This window comes from Pseudophryne corroboree, chromosome 2 (genome assembly GCF_028390025.1).
Source record: "Pseudophryne corroboree isolate aPseCor3 chromosome 2, aPseCor3.hap2, whole genome shotgun sequence".
Lineage (NCBI taxonomy): Eukaryota > Metazoa > Chordata > Amphibia > Anura > Myobatrachidae > Pseudophryne > Pseudophryne corroboree.
The window spans coordinates 986,101,625-986,128,477 of NC_086445.1; the positions used below are offsets into that span (position 1 = coordinate 986,101,625).

At 47.9% G+C, this 26,853-nt stretch overlaps 1 protein-coding gene across 2 annotated transcripts in view; it reads left to right on the plus strand.

Annotated features, from left to right (window-relative positions):
- The window catches only part of SCAF4 (SR-related CTD associated factor 4), a 273,314-nt gene that overhangs the window by 60,870 nt on the left and 185,591 nt on the right, over nt 1-26,853 (plus strand). For both annotated transcript variants that reach the window (XM_063956403.1, XM_063956402.1), the window contains exon 2: nt 19,236-19,319. In XM_063956403.1, coding sequence (XP_063812473.1) covers nt 19,236-19,319 — 84 coding nt within the window. The remainder of the gene's footprint in view (nt 1-19,235; nt 19,320-26,853) is intronic.

Consider the following 26,853-nt stretch of genomic DNA (forward strand, 5'->3'; position numbering starts at 1 on the left):
GGTCCCTGGATGTTTTTTTTACCAAATCCATGGATTTCTCTAACGTCCTAGTGGATGCTGGGGACTCCGTCAGGACCATGGGGATTAGCGGCTCCGCAGGAGACAGGGCACAAAAATAAAGCTTTAGGATCAGGTGGTGTGCACTGGCTCCTCCCCCTATGACCCTCCTCCAAGCCTCAGTTAGGTTTTTGTGCCCGTCCAAGCAGGGTGCAATCTAGGTGGCTCTCCTAAAGAGCTGCTTAGAAAAAGTTTTTAGGTTTTTTATTTTCAGTGAGTCCTGCTGGCAACAGGCTCACTGCATCGAGGGACTTAGGGGAGAGAAGTGAACTCACCTGCGTGCAGGATGGATTGGCTTCTTAGGCTACTGGACACCATCAGCTCCAGAGGGATCGAACACAGGCCCAGCCATGGAGTCCGGTCCCGGAGCCGCGCCGCCGACCCCCCTTGCAGATGCCGAAGATTGAAGAGGTCCAGAAACAGGCGGCAGAAGACTTTTCAGTCTTCATGAGGTAGCGCACAGCACTGCAGCTGTGCGCCATTGTTGTCAGCACACTTCACACAGCGGTCACTGAGGGTGCAGGGCGCTGGGGGGGGCGCCCTGGGCAGCAATGTATAATACCTTTTTTATGGCTAAAAATACATCACATATAGCCCTTGAGGCTATATGGATGTATTTAACCCCTGCCAGATCTCACAAACTCCGGGAGAAGAGCCCGCCAAAATAGGGGGCGGGGCTTATTCTCCTCAGCACACAGCGCCATTTTCCTGCTCAGCTCCGCTGTGAGGAAGGCTCCCAGGACTCTCCCCTGCACTGCACTACAGAAACAGGGTAAAACAGAGAGGGGGGGCACTTTTTTGGCGATATTACTATATTTAAGCTGCTATAAGGATACAACACTTATATAGGGTTGTTCCCATATATATTATAGCGCTTGGGTGTGTGCTGGCAAACTCTCCCTCTGTCTCCCCAAAGGGCTAGTGGGGTCCTGTCTTCAATAGAGCATTCCCTGTGTGTCTGCTGTGTGTCGGTACGTGTGTGTCGACATGTATGAGGACGATGTTGGTGTGGAGGCAGAGCAATTGCCGGTAATGGTGATGTCACCCCCCAGGGAGTCGACACCGGAATGGATGGCTTTGTTTATGGAATTACGTGATAATGTCAGCACATTACAAAAATCAGTTGACGACATGAGACGGCCGGCAAACCAGTTAGTACCTGCCCAGGCGTCTCAGACACCGACAGGGGCTGTAAAACGCCCTTTACCTCAGTCGGTCGACACAGACCCAGACACGGACACTGAATCTAGTGTCGACGGTGAAGAAACAAACGTATTTTCCAGTAGGGCCACACGTTATATGATCACGGCAATGAAGGAGACTTTACATATCTCTGATACTGCAAGTACCACAAAAAGGGGTATTATGTGGGGTGTGAAAAAACTACCTGTAGTTTTTCCTGAATCAGAGGAATTGAATGATGTATGTGATGAAGCGTGGGTTAACCCAGATAGAAAAGTGCTAATTTCAAAAAAGTTATTGGCATTATACCCTTTCCCGCCAGAGGTTAGGGCGCGCTGGGAAACACCCCCTAGGGTAGATAAGGCGCTCACACGCTTATCAAAACAAGTGGCGTTACCGTCTCCTGATACGGCCGCCCTCAAGGATCCAGCTTATAGGAGGCTGGAAACTACCTTAAAAAGTATATACACACATACTGGTGTTATACTGCGACCAGCCATCGCCTCAGCCTGGATGTGCAGTGCTGGGGTGGTCTGGTTGGATTCCCTGACTGAAAATATTGATACCCTGGATAGGGACAGTATTTTATTGACTTTAGAGCAATTAAAGGATGCTTTTCTTTATATGCGAGATGCTCAGAGGGATATTTGCACTCTGGCATCGAGAGTAAGTGCGATGTCCATATCTGCCAGAAGAAGTTTATGGACGCGACAGTGGTCAGGTGATGCGGATTCCAAACTGCATATGGAAGTATTGCCGTATAAAGGGGAGGAATTATTTGGCGTCGGTCTATCGGATCTGGTGGCCACGGCAACTGCCGGAAAATCCACCTTTTTACCTCAGACCCCCTCCCAACAGAAAAAAACACCGTCTTTTCAGCCGCAGTCCTTTCGGTCCTATAAGAACAAGCGGGCAAAAGGACAATCATATCTGCCCCGAAGCAGAGGAAAGGGTAAGAGAGGGCAGCAAGCAGCTCCTTCCCAGGAACAGAAGCCCGCCCCGGGTTCTGCAAAGCCCTCAGCATGACGCTGGGGCTTTACAAGCGGACTCAGGAGCGGTGGGGGGTCGACTCAAGAATTTCAGCGCGCAGTGGGCTTGCTCACAGGTGGACCCCTGGATCCTGCAGGTAGTATCTCAGGGTTACAGGTTGGAATTCGAGAAGTCTCCCCCTCGCCGGTTCCTAAAGTCTGCTTTGCCAACGTCTCCCTCAGACAGGGCGACGGTATTGGAAGCCATTCACAAGCTATTTTCTCAGCAGGTGATAGTCAAGGTACCCCTCCTACAACAGGGAAAGGGGTATTACTCCACACTATTTGTGGTACCGAAGCCGGACGGCTCGGTAAGACCTATTCTAAATCTGAAATCTTTGAACCTGTACATACAAAAATTCAAGTTCAAGATGGAGTCACTCAGAGCAGTGATAGCGAATCTGGAAGAAGGGGACTTTATGGTGTCCCTGGACATAAAAGATGCTTACCTGCATGTCCCAATTTGCCCTTCACATCAAGGGTACCTCAGGTTCGTGGTGCAAAACTGTCATTATCAGTTTCAGACGCTGCCGTTTGGATTGTCCACGGCACCTCGGGTCTTTACCAAGGTAATGGCCGAAATGATGATTCTTCTGCGAAGAAGAGGCGTATTAATTATCCCTTACTTGGACGATCTCCTGATAAGGGCAAGGTCCAGAGAACAGCTGGAGGACGGAGTAGCACTAACCCAAGTAGTGCTGCAACAACACGGGTGGATTCTGAATTTTCCAAAATCTCAGTTGACCCCGACAACACGTCTGCTGTTCCTGGGAATGATTCTGGACACTGTTAAGAAAAAGGTGTTTCTTCCGGAGGAGAAAGCCAAGGAGTTATCCGAACTTGTCAGGAACCTCCTAAAATCAGTAAAAGTGTCTGTGCATCAATGCACAAGAGTCCTGGGAAAGATGGTGGCTTCTTACGAAGCGATTCCATTCGGCAGATTCCACGCACGAACTTTTCAGTGGTATCTGCTGGACAAATGGTCCGGATCGCATCTGCAGATGCATCAGCGGATAACCTTATCGCCACGGACAAGGGTGTCTCTTCTGTGGTGGTTGCAGAGTGCTCATCTGTTAGAGGGCCGCAGATTCGGCATACAGGACTGGGTCCTGGTGACCACGGATGCCAGTCTGAGAGGCTGGGGAGCGGTCACACAAGGAAGAAACTTCCAGGGAGTATGGTCAAACCTGGAGATATCTCTTCACATAAATATACTGGAGCTAAGAGCGATTTACAATGCTCTAAGCCTGGCAAAACCCCTGCTTCAGGGTCAGCCGGTGTTGATCCAGTCGGACAACATCACGGCAGTCGCCCACGTAAACACAGGGCGGCACAAGAAGCAGGAGAGCAATGGCAGAAGCTGCAAGGATTCTTCGCTGGGCGGAAGATCATGTGATAGCACTGTCAGCAGTGTTCATTCCGGGAGTGGACAACTGGGAAGCAGACTTCCTCAGCAGACACGATCTACACCCGGGAGAGTGGGGACTTCATCCAGAAGTCTTCCACATGATTGTGAACCGTTGGGAAAAACCAAAGGTGGACATGATGGCGTCTCGCCTCAACAAAAAACTGGACAGGTATTGCGCCAGGTCAAGAGACCCTCAGGCAATAGCTGTGGACGCTCTGGTAACGCCGTGGGTGTTCCAGTCAGTGTATGTGTTTCCTCCTCTGCCTCTCATACCAAAAGTACTGAGAATTATACGGCAAAGGGGAGTAAGAACGATACTCGTGGCTCCGGATTGGCCAAGAAGAACTTGGTACCCGGAACTTCAGGAGATGCTCACGGAAGATCCGTGGCCTCTACCTCTAAGACGGGACCTGCTTCAGCAGGGACCGTGTCTATTCCAAGACTTACCGCGGCTGCGTTTGACGGCATGGCGGTTGAACGCCGAATTCTAAGGGAAAAAGGCATTCCGGAAGAGGTCATTCCTACACTGGTAAAAGCCAGGAAGGAGGTGACTGCACAACATTATCACCGCATTTGGAGAAAATATGTTGCGTGGTGTGAGGCCAGGAAGGCCCCCACGGAGGAATTTCAATTGGGTCGATTCCTACATTTCCTGCAAACAGGATTGTCTATGGGCCTCAAGTTGGGGTCCATTAAGGTTCAAATTTCGGCCCTGTCGATTTTCTTCCAGAAAGAATTGGCTTCAGTTCCTGATGTCCAGACTTTTGTAAAAGGAGTACTACATATACAGCCCCCGGTTGTGCCCCCAGTGGCTCCGTGGGACCTTAATGTAGTTTTGGATTTTCTCAAATCCCATTGGTTTGAGCCACTCAAATCGGCGGATTTGAAATATCTTACATGGAAAGTAACCATGCTACTGGCCCTGGCTTCAGCCAGGAGAGTGTCAGAATTGGCGGCTTTATCGTATAAAAGCCCATATCTGATTTTCCATTCGGACAGGGCAGAACTGCGGACGCGTCCTCATTTTCTGCCTAAGGTGGTGTCAGCGTTTCACCTGAACCAGCCTATTGTGGTGCCTGCGGCTACTAGCGATTTGGAGGATTCCAAGTTGCTGGACGTTGTCAGGGCATTGAAAATATATATTTCAAGGACGGCTGGAGTCAGAAAATCTGACTCGCTGTTTATACTGTATGCACCCAACAAGCTGGGTGCTCCTGCTTCTAAGCAGACGATTGCTCGTTGGATTTGTAGCACAATTCAACTTGCACATTCTGTGGCAGGCCTGCCACAGCCTAAATCTGTCAAGGCCCATTCCACAAGGAAGGTGGGCTCATCCTGGGCGGCTGCCCGAGGGGTCTCGGCATTACAACTCTGCCGAGCAGCTACGTGGTCGGGGGAGAACACGTTTGTAAAATTCTACAAATTTGATACCCTGGCTAAAGAAGACCTGGAGTTCTCTCATTCGGTGCTGCAGAGTCATCCGCACTCTCCCGCCCGTTTGGGAGCTTTGGTATAATCCCCATGGTCCTGACGGAGTCCCCAGCATCCACTAGGACGTTAGAGAAAATAAGATTTTACTTACCGATAAATCTATTTCTCGTAGTCCGTAGTGGATGCTGGGCGCCCATCCCAAGTGCGGATTGTCTGCAATACTTGTACATAGTTATTGTTACAAAAAAAAAAATCGGGTTGTGAGCAGTCTGTTCAGAGGCTCCTACGTTGTCATACTATTAACTGGGTTCAGATCACAAGTTGTACGGTGTGATTGGTGTGGCTGGTATGAGTCTTACCCGGGATTCAAAATCCTTCCTTATTGTGTACGCTCGTCCGGGCACAGTATCCTAACTGAGGCTTGGAGGAGGGTCATAGGGGGAGGAGCCAGTGCACACCACCTGATCCTAAAGCTTTATTTTTGTGCCCTGTCTCCTGCGGAGCCGCTAATCCCCATGGTCCTGACGGAGTCCCCAGCATCCACTACGGACTACGAGAAATAGATTTATCGGTAAGTAAAATCTTATTTTTGTATACGTTACCAGTACTGGATTGCAAACACTATATTTCTCTGACGTCCTAGTGGATGCTGGGACTCCGTCAGGACCATGGGGAATAGCGGCTCCGCAGGAGACAGGGCACAAAATTTAAAAGTTTGACCACTAGGTGGTGTGTACTGGCTCCTCCCCCTATGACCCTCCTCCAAGCCTCAGTTAGGTTTTTGTGCCCGTCCGAGCAGGGTGCAATCTAGGTGGCTCTCCTAAAGAGCTGCTTAGAAAAAGTTTGTTAGGTTTTTTATTTTCAGTGAGTCCTGCTGGCAACGGGCTCACTGCAACGAGGGACTTAGGGGAGAAGAAGTGAACTCACCTGCGTGCAGGATGGATTTGCTTCTTATGCTACTGGACACTAGCTCCAGAGGGACGATCACAGGTACAGCCTGGATGGGTCACCGGAGCCGCGCCGCCGACCCCCTTGCAGATGCCGAATAGAGAAGAGGTCCAGAAACCGGCGGCAGAAGACGTCTCAGTCTTCATGAGGTAGCGCACAGCACTGCAGCTGTGCGCCATTGCTCTCCGCACACTTCACACCAGCGGTCACTGAGGGTGCAGGGCGCTGGGGGGGGCGCCCTGGGCAGCAATGTAATATACCTATTCTGGCTAAAATATATCACATATAGCCCCTGGGGCTATATGGATGTATTTAACCCCTGCCAGGTTCCAAAATAACCGGGAGAAGAAGCCCACCGAAAAGGGGGCGGGGCCTATTCTCCTCAGCACACAGCGCCATTTTCCTGCCCAGCTCCGCTGCGAGGAAGGCTCCCAGGACTCTCCCCTGCACTGCACTACAGAAACAGGGTAAAAACAGAGAGGGGGGGCACTTATTGGCGATATTTATAATATTTGAGCTGCTATAAAGGGAACACACTTATTAAGGTTGTCCCTATATATATTTATAGCGCTTGGGTGTGTGCTGGCAAACTCTCCCTCTGTCTCCCCAAAGGGCTAGTGGGGTCCTGTCTTCTATCAGAGCATTCCCTGTGTGTCTGCTGTGTGTCGGTACGTGTGTGTCGACATGTATGAGGACGATGTTGGCGTGGAGGTGGAGCAATTGCCTGTAATGGTGATGTCACCCCCTAGGGAGTCGACACCAGAATGGATGGCTTTGTTTATGGAATTACGGGATAGTGTCAGCACGCTACAAAAGTCGGTTGACGACATGAGACAGCCGGCAAACCAGTTAGTACCTGTCCAGGCGTCTCAGACACCGTCAGGGGCTGTAAAACGCCCTTTACCTCAGTCGGTCGACACAGACCCAGACACTGACACTGAATCCAGTGTCGACGGTGAAGAAACAAACGTATTTTCCAGTAGGGCCACACGTTATATGATCACGGCAATGAAGGAGGCTTTGCATATCTCTGATACTGCAAGTACCACAAAAAGGGATATTATGTGGGGTGTGAAAAAACTACCGATAGTTTCTCTGACGTCCTAGTGGATGCTGGGAACTCTGTAAGGACCATGGGGAACAGCGGCTCCGCAGGAGACAGGGCACATCTAAAGAAAGCTTTAGGATCACCTGGTGTGCACTGGCTCCTCCCCCTATGACCCTCCTCCAAGCCTCAGTTAGATTTCTGTGCCCGACGAGAAGGGTGCACACTAGGGGCTCTCCTGAGCTCTTTGTGAAAGTTTTAGTTTAGGTTTATATTTTCAGTGAGACCTGCTGGCAACAGGCTCACTGCATCGAGGGACTAAGGGGAGAAGAAGCGAACTCACCTGCGTGCAGAGTGGATTGGGCTTCTTAGGCTACTGGACATTAGCTCCAGAGGGACGATCACAGGTTCAGCCTGGATGGGTCACCGGAGCCGCGCCGCCGGCCCCCTTACAGAGCCAGAAGAGCGAAGAGGTCCGGAAAAATCGGCGGCAGAAGACTTTCCTGTCTTCAGATAAAGGTAGGCGCACAGCACCGCAGCTGTGCGCCATTGCTCTCAGCACACTTCACACTCCGGTCACTGAGGGTGCAGGGCGCTGGGGGGGCAGCGCCCTGAGACGCAATAAATCGTTAGAAAACCTTTTATGGCTAAAATAAATGCATCACATATAACTCCTGGGCTATATGGATGCATTTAACCCCTGCCAAAACATACAAGAAAACGGATGATAAGGACGCCGAGAAAGGGGCGGAGCCTATCTCCTCAGCACACTGGCGCCATTTTCCCTCACAGCTCAGTTGGAGGGAAGCTCCCTGGCTCTCCCCTGCAGTCACTACACTACAGAAAGGGGTTAAAAAAGAGAGGGGGGCACAAATTAGGCGCAGTATAAACAATACAGCAGCTATAAAGGGAAAAACACTTATATAAGGTTATCCCTGTATATATATAGCGCTCTGGTGTGTGCTGGCAAACTCTCCCTCTGTCTCCCCAAAGGGCTAGTGGGGTCCTGTCCTCTATCAGAGCATTCCCTGTGTGTGTCCTGTGTGTCGGTACGTTTGTGTCGACATGTATGAGGAGAAAAATGATGAGGAGACGGAGTAGAGTGTCTGTAATAGTGTTGTCACCCCCTGGGGGGTCGACACCTGAGTGGATGTACTGTGGAAATTGCGTGACAGTGTCAGCTTTGTATAAAAGACAGTGGTTGACATGAGACAGCCGGCTACTCAGCTTGTGCATGTCCAGACGTCTCATATAGGGGCTCTAAAGCGCCCGTTACCTCAGATACAGACGCCGACACGGATACTGACTCCTGTGTCGACGGTGAAGAGACAACCGTGATTTCCAAATAGGGCCACACATTGCATGATTGAGGCAATGAAAAAAGTTTACACTTTTCTGATAATATGAATACCACCAAAAAAAAGGGGTATTATGTTGGTGAGGAAAAACTTCCTGTAGTTTTCCTGAATCTGAGAAATAAAATGCGTGGGTTTCCCCCCGATAACAATTGATAATTTCTAAAAAGTTATTGGCAGTATACCTTTTCCCGCCAGAGGTTAGGGTGCGTTGGGAAACACCCCCTAGGGGGGATAAGGCGCTCACACGCTTGTAAGAACAAGGGCTCTACCCTCTCTTGAGATGGCCGCCCTTAAGGATCCTGCTGATAGAAAGCAGGAGGGTATCCTAAAATGTATTTACACACATACTGGTGTTATACTGCGACCAGCAATCGCCTCAGCCTGGATGTGCAGTGCTGGGTTGGCGTGGTCGGATTCCCTGACTGGAAATATGATATCCTAGATAAGGACAGTATATTATTGCCTATAGAGCAATTAAAAGATGCATTTCTATATATGCATGATGCACAGCGGAATATTTGCCGACTGGCATCAAGTATAAGTGCGTTGTCCAATTATACCAGTAAAGTGGTCAGGTGATGCGGATTCCAAACGGCATTTGGAAGTATTGCCTTAAAAGAGGGGATGTACCCCAGGTCGCCTCTCAAAATAAGACGCCGTATTATCAGGCGCAGGCCTGGTTGGCAAGCAGACAAAAGGGTTCCTCTTTTCTGCTCGTGACAGAGGGAGAGGAAAATGGCTGCAGAGATCAGCCAGTTCCAAGGAACAGAAACTCTTTTCCGCCTCTGCCAAGCCCTCAGTATGACGCTAGGGCTTTACAAGTTAAGGCACGGTGGGGTCCCGTTCTCAATGAATTTCAGTGCGCAGTGGGCTCACTCGCAAGTAGACCCCTGGATCCTTCAGGTAATATTTCAGGGGTACAAATTGGAATTCGAGACGTATCCCCCTCGCCGTTTCCAAAGGTCTGTTTTACCGACGTCTCCCGCTGACAGGGAGGCAGTTTTGGAAACCATTCACAAGCTGTATTCCCAGCAGGTGATAATCAAGGTACCCCTCCTGCAACAGGGAACGGGGTATTATTCCACACTATTGTGGTACCGAAGCCAGACGGCTCGGTGAGACCGATTTTAAAATCTAAAATCTTTGAACACTTGCATACAGAGGTTCAAATTCAAAATTGAGTCACTCAGAGCAGTGATTGCAAACCTGGAAGAAGGGGACTACATGATGTCTCGGGACATCAAGGATGCTTACCTTCATGTCAAAATTTACCCTTCTCACCAAGGGTATTTCAGGTTATGGTACAGAACTGTCACTATCAGTTCGGACGCTGCCGTAGGGATGGTCCACGGCACCCCGGGTCTTTACTGAAGTAATGACCGTAATGATGATATTCCTTCGAAGGAAGGGAATTTTAGTTATCCGTTACTTGGACGATTCCCTGATAAGGGTAAGATCCAGGGAACAGTTGGAGATCGGTGTAGCACTATATCAGGTAGTGTTGCGGCAGCACGATTGGATTCTCAATATTCCAAAATCGCAGCTGGTTCCGACGACTTGTCTTCTGTTCCTAGGGATGATCCTGGACACAGTCCAGAAAGAAGGTGTTTCTCCCGGAGGAGAAAGCCAGGGAGTTATCCGAGCTAGTCAGGAACCTCCTAAAACCGAACCAAGTCTCAGTGCATCAATGCACAAGGGTTCTGGGTAAAAATGGTGGCTTCCTACGAAGCAATCCCATTCGGCAGATTCCACGCAAGACTTTCCAGTGGAACCTACTGGACAAATGGTCCGGGTCGCATCTTCAGATGCTTCAGCGGATAACCCTGTCACCGGGGACAAGGGTATCCCTCCTGTGGTGGTTGCAGAGTGCTCATCTTCTAGAGGGCCGCAGATTCGGCATTCGGGACTGGGTCCTGGTGGCCACGGATGCCAGCCTGCGAGGCTGGGGAGCAGTCACACAGGGAAGGAATTTCCAGGGCTTATGGTCAAGCCTGGAGACATCTCTTCATCTGGAACTAAGGGCCATTTACAATGCCCTAAGTCAAGCGAAACCCCTGCTTCAGGGTCAGGCGGTATTGATCCAATCGGACAACATCACGTCAGTCGCCCACGTAAACAGACAGGGCGGCACGGGAAGCAGGGGGGCAATGGCAGAAGCTGCAAGGATTCTTCGCTGGGCGGAAAATCATGTGATAGCACTGTCAGCAGTGTTCATTCCGGGAGTGGACAACTGGGAAGCAGACTTCCTCAGCAGACACGACCTTCACCCGGGAGAGTGGGGACTTCACCCAGAAGTCTTCCACCTGATTGTAAACCGTTGGGAAAAACCAAAGGTGGACATAATGGCGTCCCGTCTAAACAAAAAACTAGACAGATATTGCGCCAGGTCAGGGGACCCTCAGGCAATAGCGGTGGACGCTCTGGTAACACCGTGGGTGTACCAGTCAGTGTATGTGTTCCCTCCTCTGCCTCTCATACCAAAAGTACTGAGAATCATAAGAAGGAGAGGAGTAAGAACTATACTCGTGGTTCCGGATTGGCCAAGAAGGACTTGGTATCCGGAACTTCAAGAGATGCTCACGGACGAACCGTGGCCTCTACCTCTAAGAAAGGACCTGCTCCAGCAGGGGCCTTGTCTGTTCCAAGACTTACCGCGGCTGCGTTTGACGGCTTGGCGGTTGAACGCCGGATCCTGAAGGAAAAAGGCATTCCAGATGAAGTCATCCCTACCCTGGTCAAGGCCAGGAAGGACGTAACCGCAAAACATTATCACTGCATTTGGCGAAAATATGTTGCGTGGTGGGAGGCCAAGAAGGCCCCTACAGAGGAATTTCAACTGGGTCGTTTCCTCCATTTCCTGCAAACAGGACTGTCTATGGGCCTAAAATTAGGGTCCATTAAGGTTCAAATTTCGGCCCTGTCGATTTTCTTCCAAAAGGAACTGGCTTCAGTGCCTGAAGTTCAGACATTTGTAAAAGGGGTACTGCATATACAGCCTCCTTTTGTGCCTCCAGTGGCACCTTGGGATCTCAATGTTGTGTTGAGTTTCCTAAAGTCACATTGGTTTGAACCACTCACCACTGTGGACTTAAAATATCTCACATGGAAGGTGACGATGCTGTTAGCCCTGGCTTCAGCCAGGCGTGTGTCAGAATTGGCGGCTTTATCATATAAAAGCCCTTATTTAATATTTCATTCTGACAGGGCAGAATTGAGGACTTGTCCTCAATTTCTACCTAAGGTGGTTTCTGCATTTCACATGAAGCAACCTATTGTGGTACCTGCGGCTACTAAGGACTTGGAGGATTCCAAGTTGCTTGACGTGGTCAGGGCCCTGAAAATATGTTTCCAGGACGGCTGGAGTCAGAAAATCTGACTCGCTGTTTATCCTGTATGCACCCAACAAACTGGGTGCTCCTGCTTCTCAGCAGACGATTGCTCGTTGGATTTGTAGTACAATTCAGCTTGCACATTCTGTGGCAGGCCTGCCACAGCCAAAAATCTTAAAATGCCCACTCCACAAGGAAGGTGGGCTCATCTTGGGCAGCTGCCCGAGGGGTCTCGGCTTTACAACTTTGCCGAGCAGTTACTTGGTCAGGAGCAAATACGTTTGTAAAATTCTACAAATTTGATACCCTGGCTGAGGAGGACCTGGAGTTCTCTCATTCGGTGCTGCAGAGTCATCCGCACTCTCCCGCCCGTTTGGGAGCTTTGGTATAATCCCCATGGTCCTTACGGAGTTCCCAGCATCCACTAGGACGTCAGAGAAAATAAGAATTTACTTACCGATAATTCTATTTCTCGTAGTCCGTAGTGGATGCTGGGCGCCCATCCCAAGTGCGGATTGTCTGCAATACTGGTACATAATTATTGTTACCAAAAAATTCGGGTTATTGTTGTAGTGAGCCATCTTTTATAGAGGCTTCTCTATTATCATGCTGTTAACTGGGTTCAGATCACAAGTTGTACAGTGTGATTGGTGTGGCTGGTATGAGTCTTACCCGGGATTCAAAATCCTTCCTTATTGTGTACGCTCGTCCGGGCACAGTATCCTAACTGAGGCTTGGAGGAGGGTCATAGGGGGAGGAGCCAGTGCACACCAGGTGATCCTAAAGCTTTCTTTAGATGTGCCCTGTCTCCTGCGGAGCCGCTGTTCCCCATGGTCCTTACGGAGTTCCCAGCATCCACTACGGACTACGAGAAATAGAATTATCGGTAAGTAAATTCTTATTTTTTCCTGAATCAGAGGAACTGAATGAAGTGTGTGATGAAGCGTGGGTTACCCCAGATAGAAAAATGCTAATTTCAAAGAAGTTATTGGCATTATACCCTTTCCCGCCAGAGGTTAGGGCGCGCTGGGAAACACCTCCTAGGGTGGATAAGGCGCTCACACGCTTATCAAAGCAAGTGGCGTTACCGTCTCCTGATACGGCCGCCCTCAAGGATCCAGCTGATAGGAGGCTGGAGAATACATTAAAAAGTATATACACACATACGGGTGTTATACTGAGACCAGCAATCGCCTCAGCCTGGATGTGCAGTGCTGGCGTGGCTTGGTCGGAGTCACTGTCTGAAAATATTGATACCCTGGATAGGGACAGTATTTTACGGACTATAGAGCAGTTAAAGGATGCATTTCTTTATATGCGAGATGCACAGAGAGATATTTGCACTCTGGCATCAAGAGTAAGTGCGATGTCCATATCTGCCAGACAGGTGGACCCCTGGATCCTGCAGGTAGTATCTCAGGGTTACAGGTTGGAATTCGAGAAGTCCCCTCCTCGCCGTTTCCTAAAGTCTGCTTTGCCAACGTCTCCCTCCGACAGGGCGACGGTATTGGAGGCCATTCACAAGCTGTATTCTCAGCAGGTGATAGTCAAGGTACCCCTCCTACAACAGGGACAGGGGTATTACTCCACGCTATTTGTGGTACCGAAGCCGGACGGCTCGGTAAGACCGATTCTAAATCTAAAATCACTCAGAGCAGTGATAGCGAATCTGGAAGAAGGGGATTTTATGGTGTCCTTGGACATCAAGGATGCTTACCTTCATGTTCCAATTTGTCCTTCACACCAAGGGTACCTCAGGTTCGTGGTCCAAAACTGTCATTATCAGTTTCAGACGCTGCCGTTTGGATTGTCCACGGCACCCCGGGTCTTTACCAAGGTAATGGCCGAAATGATGATCCTTCTTCGAAGAGAAGGCGTCTTAATTATCCCTTACTTGGACGATCTCCTGATAAGGGCAAGATCCAGAGAACAGCTGGAGGTCGGAGTAGCACTAACCCAAGTAGTGCTCCAACAACACGGGTGGATTCTGAATTTTCCAAAATCCCAACTGATCCCGACGACACGTCTGTTGTTCCTAGGGATGATTCTGGACACACTTCAGAAAAAGGTATTTCTTCCGGAGGAGAAAGCCAGGGAGTTATCCGATCTAGTCAGGAACCTCCTAAAACCAGGAAAAGTATCTGTGCATCAATGCACAAGAGTCCTGGGAAAAATGGTAGCTTCTTACGAAGCGATTCCATTCGGCAGATTCCATGCACGAACTTTTCAGTGGGATCTGCTGGACAAATGGTCCGGATCGCATCTGCAGATGCATCAGCGGATAAAATTGTCCACAAGGACAAGAGTGTCTCTGCTATGGTGGTTGCAGAGTGCTCATCTGTTAGAGGGCCGCAGATTCGGCATACAGAACTGGGTCCTAGTGACCACGGATGCCAGCCTGAGAGGCTGGGGAGCGGTCACACAGCGAAGAAACTTCCAGGGCGTGTGGTCAAGCCTGGAGACGTCTCTTCACATAAATATACTGGAGCTAAGAGCAATCTACAATGCTCTAAGCCTGGCAAAACCTCTGCTTCAGGGTCAGCCGGTGTTGATTCAGTCGGACAACATCACGGCAGTCACCCACGTAAACAGACAGGGCGGCACAAGAAGCAGGAGGGCAATGGCAGAAGCTGCAAGGATTCTCCGCTGGGCAGAAAATCATGTGTTAGCACTGTCAGCTGTGTTCATCCCGGGAGTGGACAACTGGGAAGCAGATTTCCTCAGCAGACACGATCTGCACCCGGGAGAGTGGGGACTTCATCCAGAAGTCTTCCACATGATTGTGGTCCATTGGGAAAGACCAATGGTGGACATGATGGCGTCCCGCCTCAACAAAAAACTGGACAGGTATTGCGCCAGGTCAAGAGACCCTCAGGCAATAGCTGTAGACGCTCTGGTAACACCATGGGTGTACCAGTCAGTGTATGTGTTTCCTCCTCTGCCTCTCATACCAAAAGTACTGAGAATTATACGGCAAAGGGGAGTAAGAACGATACTCGTGGCTCCGGATTGGCCAAGAAGAACTTGGTACCCGGAACTTCAGGAGATGCTCACGGAAGATCCGTGGCCTCTACCTCTAAGACGGGACCTGCTTCAACAGGGACCGTGTCTATTCCAAGACTTACCGCGGCTGCGTTTGACGGCATGGCGGTTGAACGCCGAATCCTAAGGGAAAAAGGCATTCCGGAAGAAGTCATCCCTACCCTGGTAAAAGCCAGGAAGGAGGTGACTGCACAACATTATCACCGCATTTGGAGAAAATATGTTGCGTGGTGTGAGGCCAGGAAGGCCCCGACGGAGGAATTTCAACTGGGTCGATTCCTACATTTCCTGCAAACAGGATTGTCTATGGGCCTCAAATTAGGGTCCATTAAGGTTCAAATTTCGGCCCTGTCGATTTTCTTCCAGAAAGAATTGGCTTCAGTTCCTGAAGTCCAGACTTTTGTAAAAGGAGTACTACATATACAGCCCCCGGTTGTGCCCCCAGTGGCACCGTGGGATCTTAATGTAGTTTTGGATTTTCTCAAATCCCATTGGTTTGAGCCACTCAAATCGGTGGATTTGAAATATCTTACATGGAAAGTAACCATGCTACTGGCCCTGGCTTCAGCCAGGAGAGTGTCAGAATTGGCGGCTTTATCGTATAAAAGCCCATATCTGATTTTCCATTCGGACAGGGCAGAACTGCGGACGCGTCCTCACTTTCTGCCTAAGGTGGTTTCAGCGTTTCACCTGAACCAGCCTATTGTGGTGCCTGCGGCTACTAGCGATTTGGAGGATTCCAAGTTGCTGGACGTTGTCAGAGCATTGAAAATATATATTTCAAGGACGGCTGGAGTCAGAAAATCTGACTCGCTGTTTATACTGTGTGCACCCAACAAGCTGGGTGCTCCTGCTTCTAAGCAGACGATTGCTCGTTGGATTTGTAGCACAATTCAACTTGCACATTCTGTGGCAGGCCTGCCACAGCCTAAATCTGTCAAGGCCCATTCCACAAGGAAGGTGGGCTCATCTTGGGCGGCTGCCCGAGGGGTCTCGGCATTACAACTCTGCCGAGCAGCTACGTGGTCAGGGGAGAACACGTTTGTAAAATTCTACAAATTTGATACCCTGGCTAAGGAGGACCTGGAGTTCTCTCATTCGGTGCTGCAGAGTCATCCGCACTCTCCCGCCCGTTTGGGAGCTTTGGTATAATCCCCATGGTCCTTACGGAGTCCCAGCATCCACTAGGACGTCAGAGAAAATAAGATTTTACTTACCGATAAATCTATTTCTCGGAGTCCGTAGTGGATGCTGGGCGCCCATCCCAAGTGCGGATTGTCTGCAATACTTGTACATAGTTATTGTTACAAAAAAATCGGGTTGTTATTGTTGTGAGCCGTCTGTTCAGAGGCTCCTACGTTTGTCATACTGTTAACTGGGCTCAGATCACAAGTTGTACGGTGTGATTGGTGTGGCTGGTATGAGTCTTACCCGGGATTCAAAATCCTTCCTTATTGTGTACGCTCGTCCGGGCACAGTATCCTAACTGAGGCTTGGAGGAGGGTCATAGGGGGAGGAGCCAGTACACACCACCTAGTGGTCAAACTTTTAAATTTTGTGCCCTGTCTCCTGCGGAGCCGCTATTCCCCATGGTCCTGACGGAGTCCCAGCATCCACTACGGACTAGGAGAAATAGATTTATCGGTAAGTAAAATCTTATTTTTGTGACCATGGGATATATAGTCCTTGAGAAATGTAAATGGTGATTTATAATGTTTTATGTACTGTAACATTATGCAGAATTATTTCAGCTCCGGGTCAGGCCTCAGTGGGGGTGTGGGGGGGGGGGGGGTGATTCAATTAACATTGCTGGTATGTAGCGCCCCTGTAATGTGGTTAAAACTAGTTGACTACATCGATGCACTTTACCTTGATTAATGGTGAGGTTTAGTTGCTATAAACAGTGATTTCACTAGTTCAGTGCCGGTCGCGTTGATGTTACCGCACACCAACACTGCGTAACACAGATTTATGCTTGTACCCTCTGGCTTACTGTGGGATCAATAGAACAGCTCCGGGCACTTATCACAGGATCTACATATACCCCTTTCACACTGACAAATATTTCCCGCGTTATTGTATATGAGCGCGCATCAACCCGGGAATTTGCTCAGTGTGAAAGGGACCTGTAGGAATATCCCGGGTCAAGCATCCTGCCATTTCATCCCAGGTCTCAACCTGGGTTGAGTTCGGAATCAACCCGGGATGCGCGCAGTGTGAACGGGTAAGCTGGGTCAAGGCGACCCGGCACCCGTTCTCTGCATAGGAGGCGGTGCTTGGAGATGATCTACAAGCATAGCCTCCGGTAGCGTCAGTGGTGACGTCACCAACCCGGCAATTTTGCGGGGTCGGGCTGCAAGTCTGAAAGGGGTCTTAAGCTGGGTTACACCTGGGAAGCACCTGTGTACACATTCCCGGGTGCGACTTGGCTATTGTCAGTCTGAAAGGGGTATAACTTGCATTGCTAATTGAATCACCACCAATGCATTTCATCTTCCCTGTCAGAGGGGCTCCATTCAGAGGTGGACGCTATAGCACTGTCTTTGTATGCAGCTGTTGTGCGAAGTTATGCAGCAGCTGCAGGAGGGGGGTGATTCAGTTGTTTTATGGGTGCCCAAAACTGCACTTCCCCTGTCACTTTAGACCATGGGTCTTCAACCTGTGGCCCTCCAGCTGCTGTGAAACTACACATCCCAGCATGCCCTGCCACAGTTTTGCTATTAAGGTATGCTAAAACTGAGGCACTGCATGCTGGTATGTGTAGTTCCACAGCAGCTGGAGGGCCGCAGGTTGAAGACCCATGCTTTAGACTGACTGGTGTGCTATTGTTTGGGTGCCCAATAATAGGGGGTGAGGGGTGTTTTTATTGCTAGAGCTCATTACTTTGAATGTAGGTTATTTTTTATTAATAGAACTAAAATGACGTGACAGTAAACACACTAATGCTGTTTCATGGCTAGGAGATCCTAGAATTGGTAACGTGATGTCTGAAAGAAAGTGTCTAATGCTAGTTTACCCTATTGTAGTCGTTCAACATTTTAGGGGGTAATCCATTTAGCTTCAGGATTTGCTCTGGGGAAAAGGTTCTGGTTTCACGGCTGGAGCTGTTCAATTAAAAGTGCACTTTCCCCGCGTGGCAAACACTGGGTCATTGCACACTAACTCCTCAATTGTGTGTAAAATGTGTTATCAGTGGGTTGTCCCACGCATTAAACCCCAGTGGGTGTCTTTTACTGGTATATTTACCTCTAAAGGGGGGTACTCACGGAGCGATATGCTTAGAATTTGAGCATTATCGCTCCGTGTGTACACCCTACAGCGATAGCGATGCGCTGGGCTATCGCTGGAGCTAGATTGGCCTGCCGTGCAGGCCAATCTAGCGGGTCGCTCATTTCACCCGCTGGGTGAAATGAGCGCTCTCCCCCCGTACGCTCAGCACAGATTGCGCTGTGCTGAGCGGCAGGAGAGATGTGAGCTGAGCGAACCGATCAGCACACATCTCTCCCACATCGGCATGTCTATATGGGCCTTAAGCTCATGAAGTTGCAAGGACATGTCCACCTCTGGCTCTCAACGCGTGAGGTGAACCCCGCTAATTTAATCGGCCGGTACGGGTAATTAAGCCTCTTAAAATGGAGACTCCATAAAAACCATTTGAGGTTAATGTTGTAAGGGTACATTTATTTATTAACAGTTTCTTATATAGCGCAGCAAATTCCGTTGCGCTTTACAAATTTTCAAATTGTAATGTGGTTTGTAACGTACTGTATACCATTTAAAAGAAGTGATGCCTTGGTTAGAGTCTAGTTTACATGGCTCCCATCTAGTGATCTTGTGGTGGCTGGACCTGAACAATGATTACTGTATTTTGATCCTGCCACCTTGAACAAATATATTTGTTTTTATATGCACCCTTGTTTTTTGTGTGTAACAAGAAAATACTACAGAATTTCTACACAAGAAATGTTTTGTAGAGATTCCATTATAGTGAGGCTCTGCCATAGAAAATGAATGGTCAAGTATTGCATCAAGCATCATGGCTTCTCTTTCCACATGTGATCAGAAGCGGTTGCTTTCTTGTCTTGTTTTTCTGTCCCATGGTGCTGTAATACGAGTTTGGCCGTACCTGTCTGGAATCTCTGTGAGGGAGATTATTTTGTGTGCATTGCCCGTAGTGCAGAACCGTGCATTGGGGCACGTTTAGCTAATGAAAGCTGCTAAAGTTGGATTTGACTATCACGTTTAACATTACATTTATTGTGTTTGCCTAATATAATAGTAACAAAATAGTCGTCACTTTAGAAGTCAGTCCTAATAATCTTGGTTACTCGAATACCTTTATTACTTGTCTTAAACATTTTTAATTGTGTTAAAGTTGTAATTTTTTCTTTTTTTTTTTTCTTTTAGCTCTTCTCACTCATGGACATGAAGCCTCCTATTTCTCGGGCAAAAATGATTTTAATTACTAAGGCTGCAATAAAGGCCATTAAGGTAAAAACACAGTATATCAATGTACCCTTTGTTTATTACTGTAGTATTTTGATAATTTGGTTGCTGCTTTTATTGTGGTAATGCACAGTGGAGGCTGTGATGTTAACATTTATTGTGGAAGACAAATCACATAGGTGCGCATAATGTGGGTAATTTAGTTGTTTTACCTCGTGGCTGCCACTAGTTGGCGCCTGGTGGAGCAATTCAGTTGTTGCTCTGTTCGGGCATGAATGGTCACAGGGAAGGGAGTGGGACGGAGACTTGCGCCCAGAGAGGGAGCAATTGCATTGCTCCGAGGGGCATCTATTATGTTTGAGCACCCACAAAACATTTATTTATTAAATTTCTTATATAGCGCAGTATTTTGTTGCGTTTTCTCGCTTGTGTGTTAAACAGATACAAGGTTCTAATGTACATGCCAATATATGAATTATCTGACATAATCTGTAGACATCTAAATGTATTTATTGCAGGGTTTTTTTATATAGCGCAGCAAATTAAATTCTGTTGCGCTTTACAATTGAATACAACGATAACAAAACTGGGTAATAAAAAAAACTGGGTAATAACAAACAGTCATAGGGGTGGTACGGCCCTGCTTGCAAGCTTGCAAACTATGGATCTGTATATATACCTACCTGCAGGGGTTAACCTAACTTTGCCCCCCCCCCCACCAAAATATATGAAAATGTGAAAAATAAAAGCAAACTTAACAAAAAAACATGTAGGCAGTGCATACGTCGGGACTGTAATTGTATATTTAATGTGCTGAATATCACTGTACGCGAATATAGGCTGTATACTAATATAGATATACAGTTAAGTGGTATAGAGCTGTATATGAGGTGGGAGGGTTACGTAGTATACACTAGATCAGGGGTGGGGAAGCTTTTTTTTCTCTACCAACGGCTATTTGGATATTTATAAAAGCCTTCGGGGGGCCATACAAAAATTATCAGCTTAAAAATCAGCCTGCCACCAGAAGATATGCCCCTAAGTGGTACTGTGTGCGCACGCCCGCCCAAAAAAGGGCCTGGCCAATTAAAATGGGACATGATACACACATGTCCCCAGTAGTGCTCTGTCTGATACACACATGCCCCTATGGCGCCAGATACACATATGCCCCTACGGCACCAGGTATGCCCCCACATTGTCAAATATGTCCCCACAGTGCCAGGTACACACATGCCCCCCACCCCACTGTGCTGCTCACCGCTGTGTGTGTGGCAGGGGAGGGAGAGCGCAGCGCGCGCCTCTCCTGCTCCTTAGTGCTCAGTCCGGCAGCGGCATGTGTCAGCTGTCAGAGGCCAGGCAGGAAGGAAAGCGCAGCTTTGTCGGCCAGCGGCTGCGACAGGGAGGACCTCAAACCAGCCGCCGATTCGTTAGCCAATCAGCTCGCGGACCGTCGGCTCCTGATTGGCTGCTGGTCCGCGAGCTCTGTTTGGCTCACGAACAGAGTGCTAGTTTGAGATCCTACACGCCACCGGCAACATAGCTGCGCTTTCCTCCCTGCCCTGATAGATGACACGCCGCCGCCGGAATGAGCACAAAGGGGCAGGAGAGGCACACGCTGCGCTCTCCTCCCCTGACACACACACACACACACACACACACACACACACACAGCAGCGGGCCTTATACGGCCTGCAGGACGGAGGTTCCCCACCCCTGCACTAGATGGACAGTATACAAAGAAATGTAAAGTATCAGGGTGAGCAGATGATCAACAGAACAATATGTACAAGGAGCTGGACAGATATGGAGTACAGAGAGGATATGGGCTATGTATTTTAGTGAGTATGCATGTACAGTTGTGCTCATAAGTTTACATACCCTAGCAGAATTTGTGATTTTCTGGCCATTTGTCAGAGAATATGAAAGATAACTCACAAACTTTTTTCTTTCACTCATGGTTAGTGGTTGGGTGAAGCCATTTATTGTCAGACAACTGTGTTTACTCTGTTTTAAATCATAATGACAACAAAAACTACCCAAATGACCCTGATCAAAAGTTTACATACCCTGGAGATTTTGGTCTGATAACATGCACACAAGTTGACACAAACGGGTTTGAATAGCTACTAAAGGTAAACATCCTCACCTGTGATCTGTTTGCTTGTAATCAGTGTGTGTGTATAAAAGGTCAGTGAGTTTCTGGACTCCTGAAAGACCCTTGCATCTTTCATCCAGTGCTGCACTGAGGTGTCTGGATTCTGAGTCATGGGGAAAGCAAAAGAATTGTCAAAGGATCTGTGGGAAAAGGTAATTGAACTGTATAAAACAGGAAAGGGATATAAAAAGATATCCAAGCAATTGAGAATGCCAGTCAGCAGTGTTCAAACTCTAATTAAGAAGTGGAAACCAAATCTCGGTCAGGTAGACCAACAAAAATTTCAGCCACAACTGCCAGGAAAATTGTTCGGGATGCAAAGAAAAATCCACAAATAGCTGAAATACAGGACTGTCTGAAAAAAAGTGGTGTGGTTGTTTCAAGATGCACAGTAAGGAGGCATTTGAAGAAAAATGGGCTGCATGGGCGAGTCGCCAGAAGAAAGCCATTACTATGCAAATGCCACAAAGCATCCCGCTTACAATACTCCAAACAGCACAGAGACAAGCCTTAAAACTTCTGGAACAAAGTCATTTGGAGTGATGAGACCAAAATTGAACTTTTTAGCCACAACCATAAACGTTACATTTGGAGAGGAGTCAACAAGGCCTATGATGAAAGGTACACCATTCCTACTGTGAAACACGGAGGTGTATCGCTGATGTTTTGGGGATGTGTGAGCTACAAAGGCACTGGAAACTTGGTCAAAATTGATGGCAAGATAAATGCAGCATGTTATCAGAAAATACTGGAGGAAAATTTGCACTCCTCAGCCCGGAAGCTACGCATGGGACGTACTTGGACGTTCTAACATGACAATGATCCAAAACACAAGGCCAAGTCGACCTGTCATTGGCTACAGCAGAATAAAGTGAAGGTTCTGGAGTGGCCACCTCAGTCTCCTGACCTCAATATAATTGAGCCACTCTGGGGAGATCTCAAACGTGCAGTTCATGCAAGACAGGCCAAGAATTTACAGGAACTAGAGGCTTTTTGCCAAGAAGAATGGGCAGCTTTACCATCTGAGAAAATAAAGAGCATCATCCACAACTACCACAAAAGACTTCAAGCTGTCATTGATGTTAAAGGGGGCAATACACAGTATTAAGAACTGGGGTATGTAAACTTTTGATCAGTGTCATTTGGGTTGTTTCTGTTTTCATTACAATTTAAAAAGAGTAAACACAGTTTGACAATAAATGGCTTCACCCAACCACTAACCATGAGTGAAAGAAAAGTTTGTGAGTTATCATTCATATTCTCTGACAAATGGCCAGAAAATCACAAATTCCGCTAGGGTATGTAAACTTATGAGCACAACTGTATATATATATGTGTGTGTGTGTGTGTGTGTGTGTGTGTGTGTATATATGTGTGTGCGTGTATGTATATACATATATATACTAGAGATGAGCGGGTTCGGTTCCTCGGAATCCGAACCCGCCCGAACTTCAGTTTTTTTTACACGGGTCCGAGCGACTCGGATCTTCCCGTCTTGCTCGGTTAACCCGAGCGCGCCCGAACGTCATCACGCTGTCGGATTCTCGCGAGGCTCGGATTCTATCGCGAGACTCGGATTCTATCGCGAGACTCGGATTCTATATAAGGAGCCGCGCGTCGCCGCCATTTTTCACACGTGCATTGAGATTCATAGGGAGAGGACGTGTCTGTTGTCCTCTCCGTTTATAGAGATTCGAGAAGAGAGTGAGACAGAGAGAGACACAGTAGTAATTTGGGGAGCATTAGGAGGAGTACTACTACTACTAGTACTTGCTGAAGTGATAGAGAGAGATAGTGTGACTGTATTATCTGACTTGTGGGGGAGACACTGACAGTGGGGAGCGGTTAGTCTGAGAGCAGGACTCAGGAGTACATATAACGTACAGTGCACACTTTTGCTGCCAGAGTGCCAGCCACACTGCCAATGTTTGTGACCACACTGACCACCAGTATAATATATATTGTGATTGTCTGCTTAGGACTCAGGAGTACTACTTGCAAGTTGCTGATAGTGTGACCAGTGACCTGACCACCAGTTTAATAATCACCACCAGTTTATGAGTTTAATATATATATATATATATATATATATATATATATATATATATATATATATATATATATATATATATATTTGTATATAATATATATATAATATTGTATACCACCTAGCACCTACCCGTGTTTTTTTTTCTTTTTCTTTCTTTATACATACTACTATAGTAGCTTACTGTAGCAGTCTGCGGTGCTGCTGAGCTGACAGTGTCCAGCAGGTCCGTCATCAGTCATTACATAATAAATATATAATATATACCTGTCCGGCTGCAGTACTAGTAATATTATATATACATATAGATTTCATCTCATTATCATCCAGTCTATATTATCAGCAGACACAGTACGTTAGTCCACGGCTGTAGCTACCTCTGTGTCGGCACTCGGCAGTCCATCCTTAATTGTATACCACCTACCCGTGGTTGTTTTTTTTTTCTTCTTTATACATACTACTATAGTAGCTTACTGTAGCAGTCTGCGGTGCTGCTGAGCTGACAGTGTCCAGCAGGTCCGTCATCAGTCATTACATAATAAATATATAATATATACCTGTCCGGCTGCAGTACTAGTGATATTATATATATATATATATATATATTGATTTCATCTCATTATCATCCAGTCTATATTATCAGCAGACACAGTACGTTAGTCCACGGCTGTAGCTACCTCTGTGTCGGCACTCGGCAGTCCATCCATAATTGTATACCACCTACCCGTGGTTGTTTTTTTTTTTCTTTCTTCTTTATACATACTACTATAGTAGCTTACTGTAGCAGTCTGCGGTGCTGCTGAGCTGACAGTGTCCAGCAGGTCCGTCATCAGTCATTACATAATAAATATATAATATATACCTGTCCGGCTGCAGCACTAGTGATATTATATACACATATATATTGATTTCATCTCATTATCATCCAGTCTATATTATCAGCAGACACAGTACGTTAGTCCACGGCTGTAGCTACCTCTGTGTCGGCACTCGGCAGTCCATCCATAAGTATACTAGTATCCATCCATCTCCATTGTTTACCTGAGGTGCCTTTTAGTTGTGCCTATTAAAATATGGAGAACAAAAATGTTGGTTCCAAAATTAGGGAAAGATCAAGATCCACTTCCACCTCGTGCTGAAGCTGCTGCCACTAGTCATGGCCGAGACTATGAAATGCCAGCAACGTCGTCTGCCAAGGCCGATGCCCAATGTCATAGTACAGAGCATGTAAAATCCAAAACACCAAATATCAGTAAAAAAAGGACTCCAAAACCTAAAATAAAATTGTCGGAGGAGAAGGGTAAACTTGCCAATATGCCATTTACCACACGGAGTGGCAAGGAACGGCTGAGGCCCTGGCCTATGTTCATGGCTAGTGGTTCAGCTTCACATGAGGATGGAAGCACTCAGCCTCTCGCTAGAAAAATGAAAAGACTCAAGCTGGCAAAAGCACCGCAAAGAACTGTGCGTTCTTCGAAATCCCAAATCCACAAGGAGAGTCCAATTGTGTCGGTTGCGATGCCTGACCTTCCCAACACTGGACGTGAAGAGCATGCGCCTTCCACCATTTGCACGCCCCCTGCAAGTGCTGGAAGGAGCACCCGCAGTCCAGTTCCTGATAGTCAGATTGAAGATGTCAGTGTTGAAGTACACCAGGATGAGGAGGATATGGGTGTTGCTGGCGCTGGGGAGGAAATTGACCAGGAGGATTCTGATGGTGAGGTGGTTTTGTTTAAGTCAGGCACCCGGGGAGACACCTGTTGTCCGTGGGAGGAATATGGCCATTGACATGCCTGGTGAAAATACCAAAAAAATCAGCTCTTCGGTGTGGAAGTATTTCAACAGAAATGCGGACAACAGGTGTCAAGCCGTGTGTTGCCTTTGTCAAGCTGTAATAAGTAGGGGTAAGGACGTTAACCACCTCGGAACATCCTCCCTTATACGTCACCTGCAGCGCATTCATAATAAGTCAGTGACCAGTTCAAAAACTTTGGGTGACAGCGGAAGCAGTCCACTGACCAGTAAATCCCTTCCTCTTGTAACCAAGCTCACGCAAACCACCCCACCAACTCCCTCAGTGTCAATTTCCTCCTTACCCAGGAATGCCAATAGTCCTGCAGGCCATGTCACTGGCAATTCTGACGAGTCCTCTCCTGCCTGGGATTCCTCCGATGCATCCTTGAGTGTAACGCCTACTGCTGCTGGCGCTGCTGTTGTTGCTGCTGGGAGTCGATGGTCATCCCAGAGGGGAAGTCGTAAGCCCACTTGTACTACTTCCAGTAAGCAATTGACTGTCCAACAGTCCTTTGCGAGGAAGATGAAATATCACAGCAGTCATCCTGCTGCAAAGCGGATAACTGAGGCCTTGACAACTATGTTGGTGTTAGACGTGCGTCCGGTATCCGCCGTTAGTTCACAGGGAACTAGACAATTTCTTGAGGTAGTGTGCCCCCGTTACCAAATACCATCTAGGTTCCACTTCTCTAGGCAGGCGATACCGAGAATGTACACGGACGTCAGAAAAAGACTCACCAGTGTCCTAAAAAATGCAGTTGTACCCAATGTCCACTTTACCACGGACATGTGGACAAGTGGAGCAGGGCAGGGTCAGGACTATATGACTGTGACAGCCCACTGGGTAGATGTATGGACTCCCGCCGCAAGAACAGCAGCGGCGGCACCAGTAGCAGCATCTCGCAAACGCCAACTCTTTCCTAGGCAGGCTACGCTTTGTATCACCGCTTTCCAGAATACGCACACAGCTGAAAACCTCTTACGGCAACTGAGGAAGATCATCGCGGAATGGCTTACCCCAATTGGACTCTCCTGTGGATTTGTGGCATCGGATAACGCCAGCAATATTGTGTGTGCATTAAATATGGGCAAATTCCAGCACGTCCCATGTTTTGCACATACCTTGAATTTGGTGGTGCAGAATTTTTTAAAAAACGACAGGGGTGTGCAAGAGATGCTGTCGGTGGCCAGAAGAATTGCGGGACACTTTCGGCGTACAGGCACTACGTACAGGAGACTGGAGCACCACCAAAAACAACTGAACCTGCCCTGCCATCATCTGAAGCAAGAAGTGGTAACGAGGTGGAATTCAACCCTCTATATGCTTCAGAGGTTGGTGGAGCAGCAAAAGGCCATTCAAGCCTATACAATTCAGCACGATATAGGAGGTGGAATGCACTTGTCTCAAGCGCAGTGGAGAATGATTTCAACATTGTGCAAGGTTCTGATGCCCTTTGAACTTGCCACACGTGAAGTCAGTTCAGACACTGCCAGCCTGAGTCAGGTCATTCCCCTCATCAGGCTTTTGCAGAAGAAGCTGGAGACATTGAAGGAGGAGCTAACACAGAGCGATTCCGCTA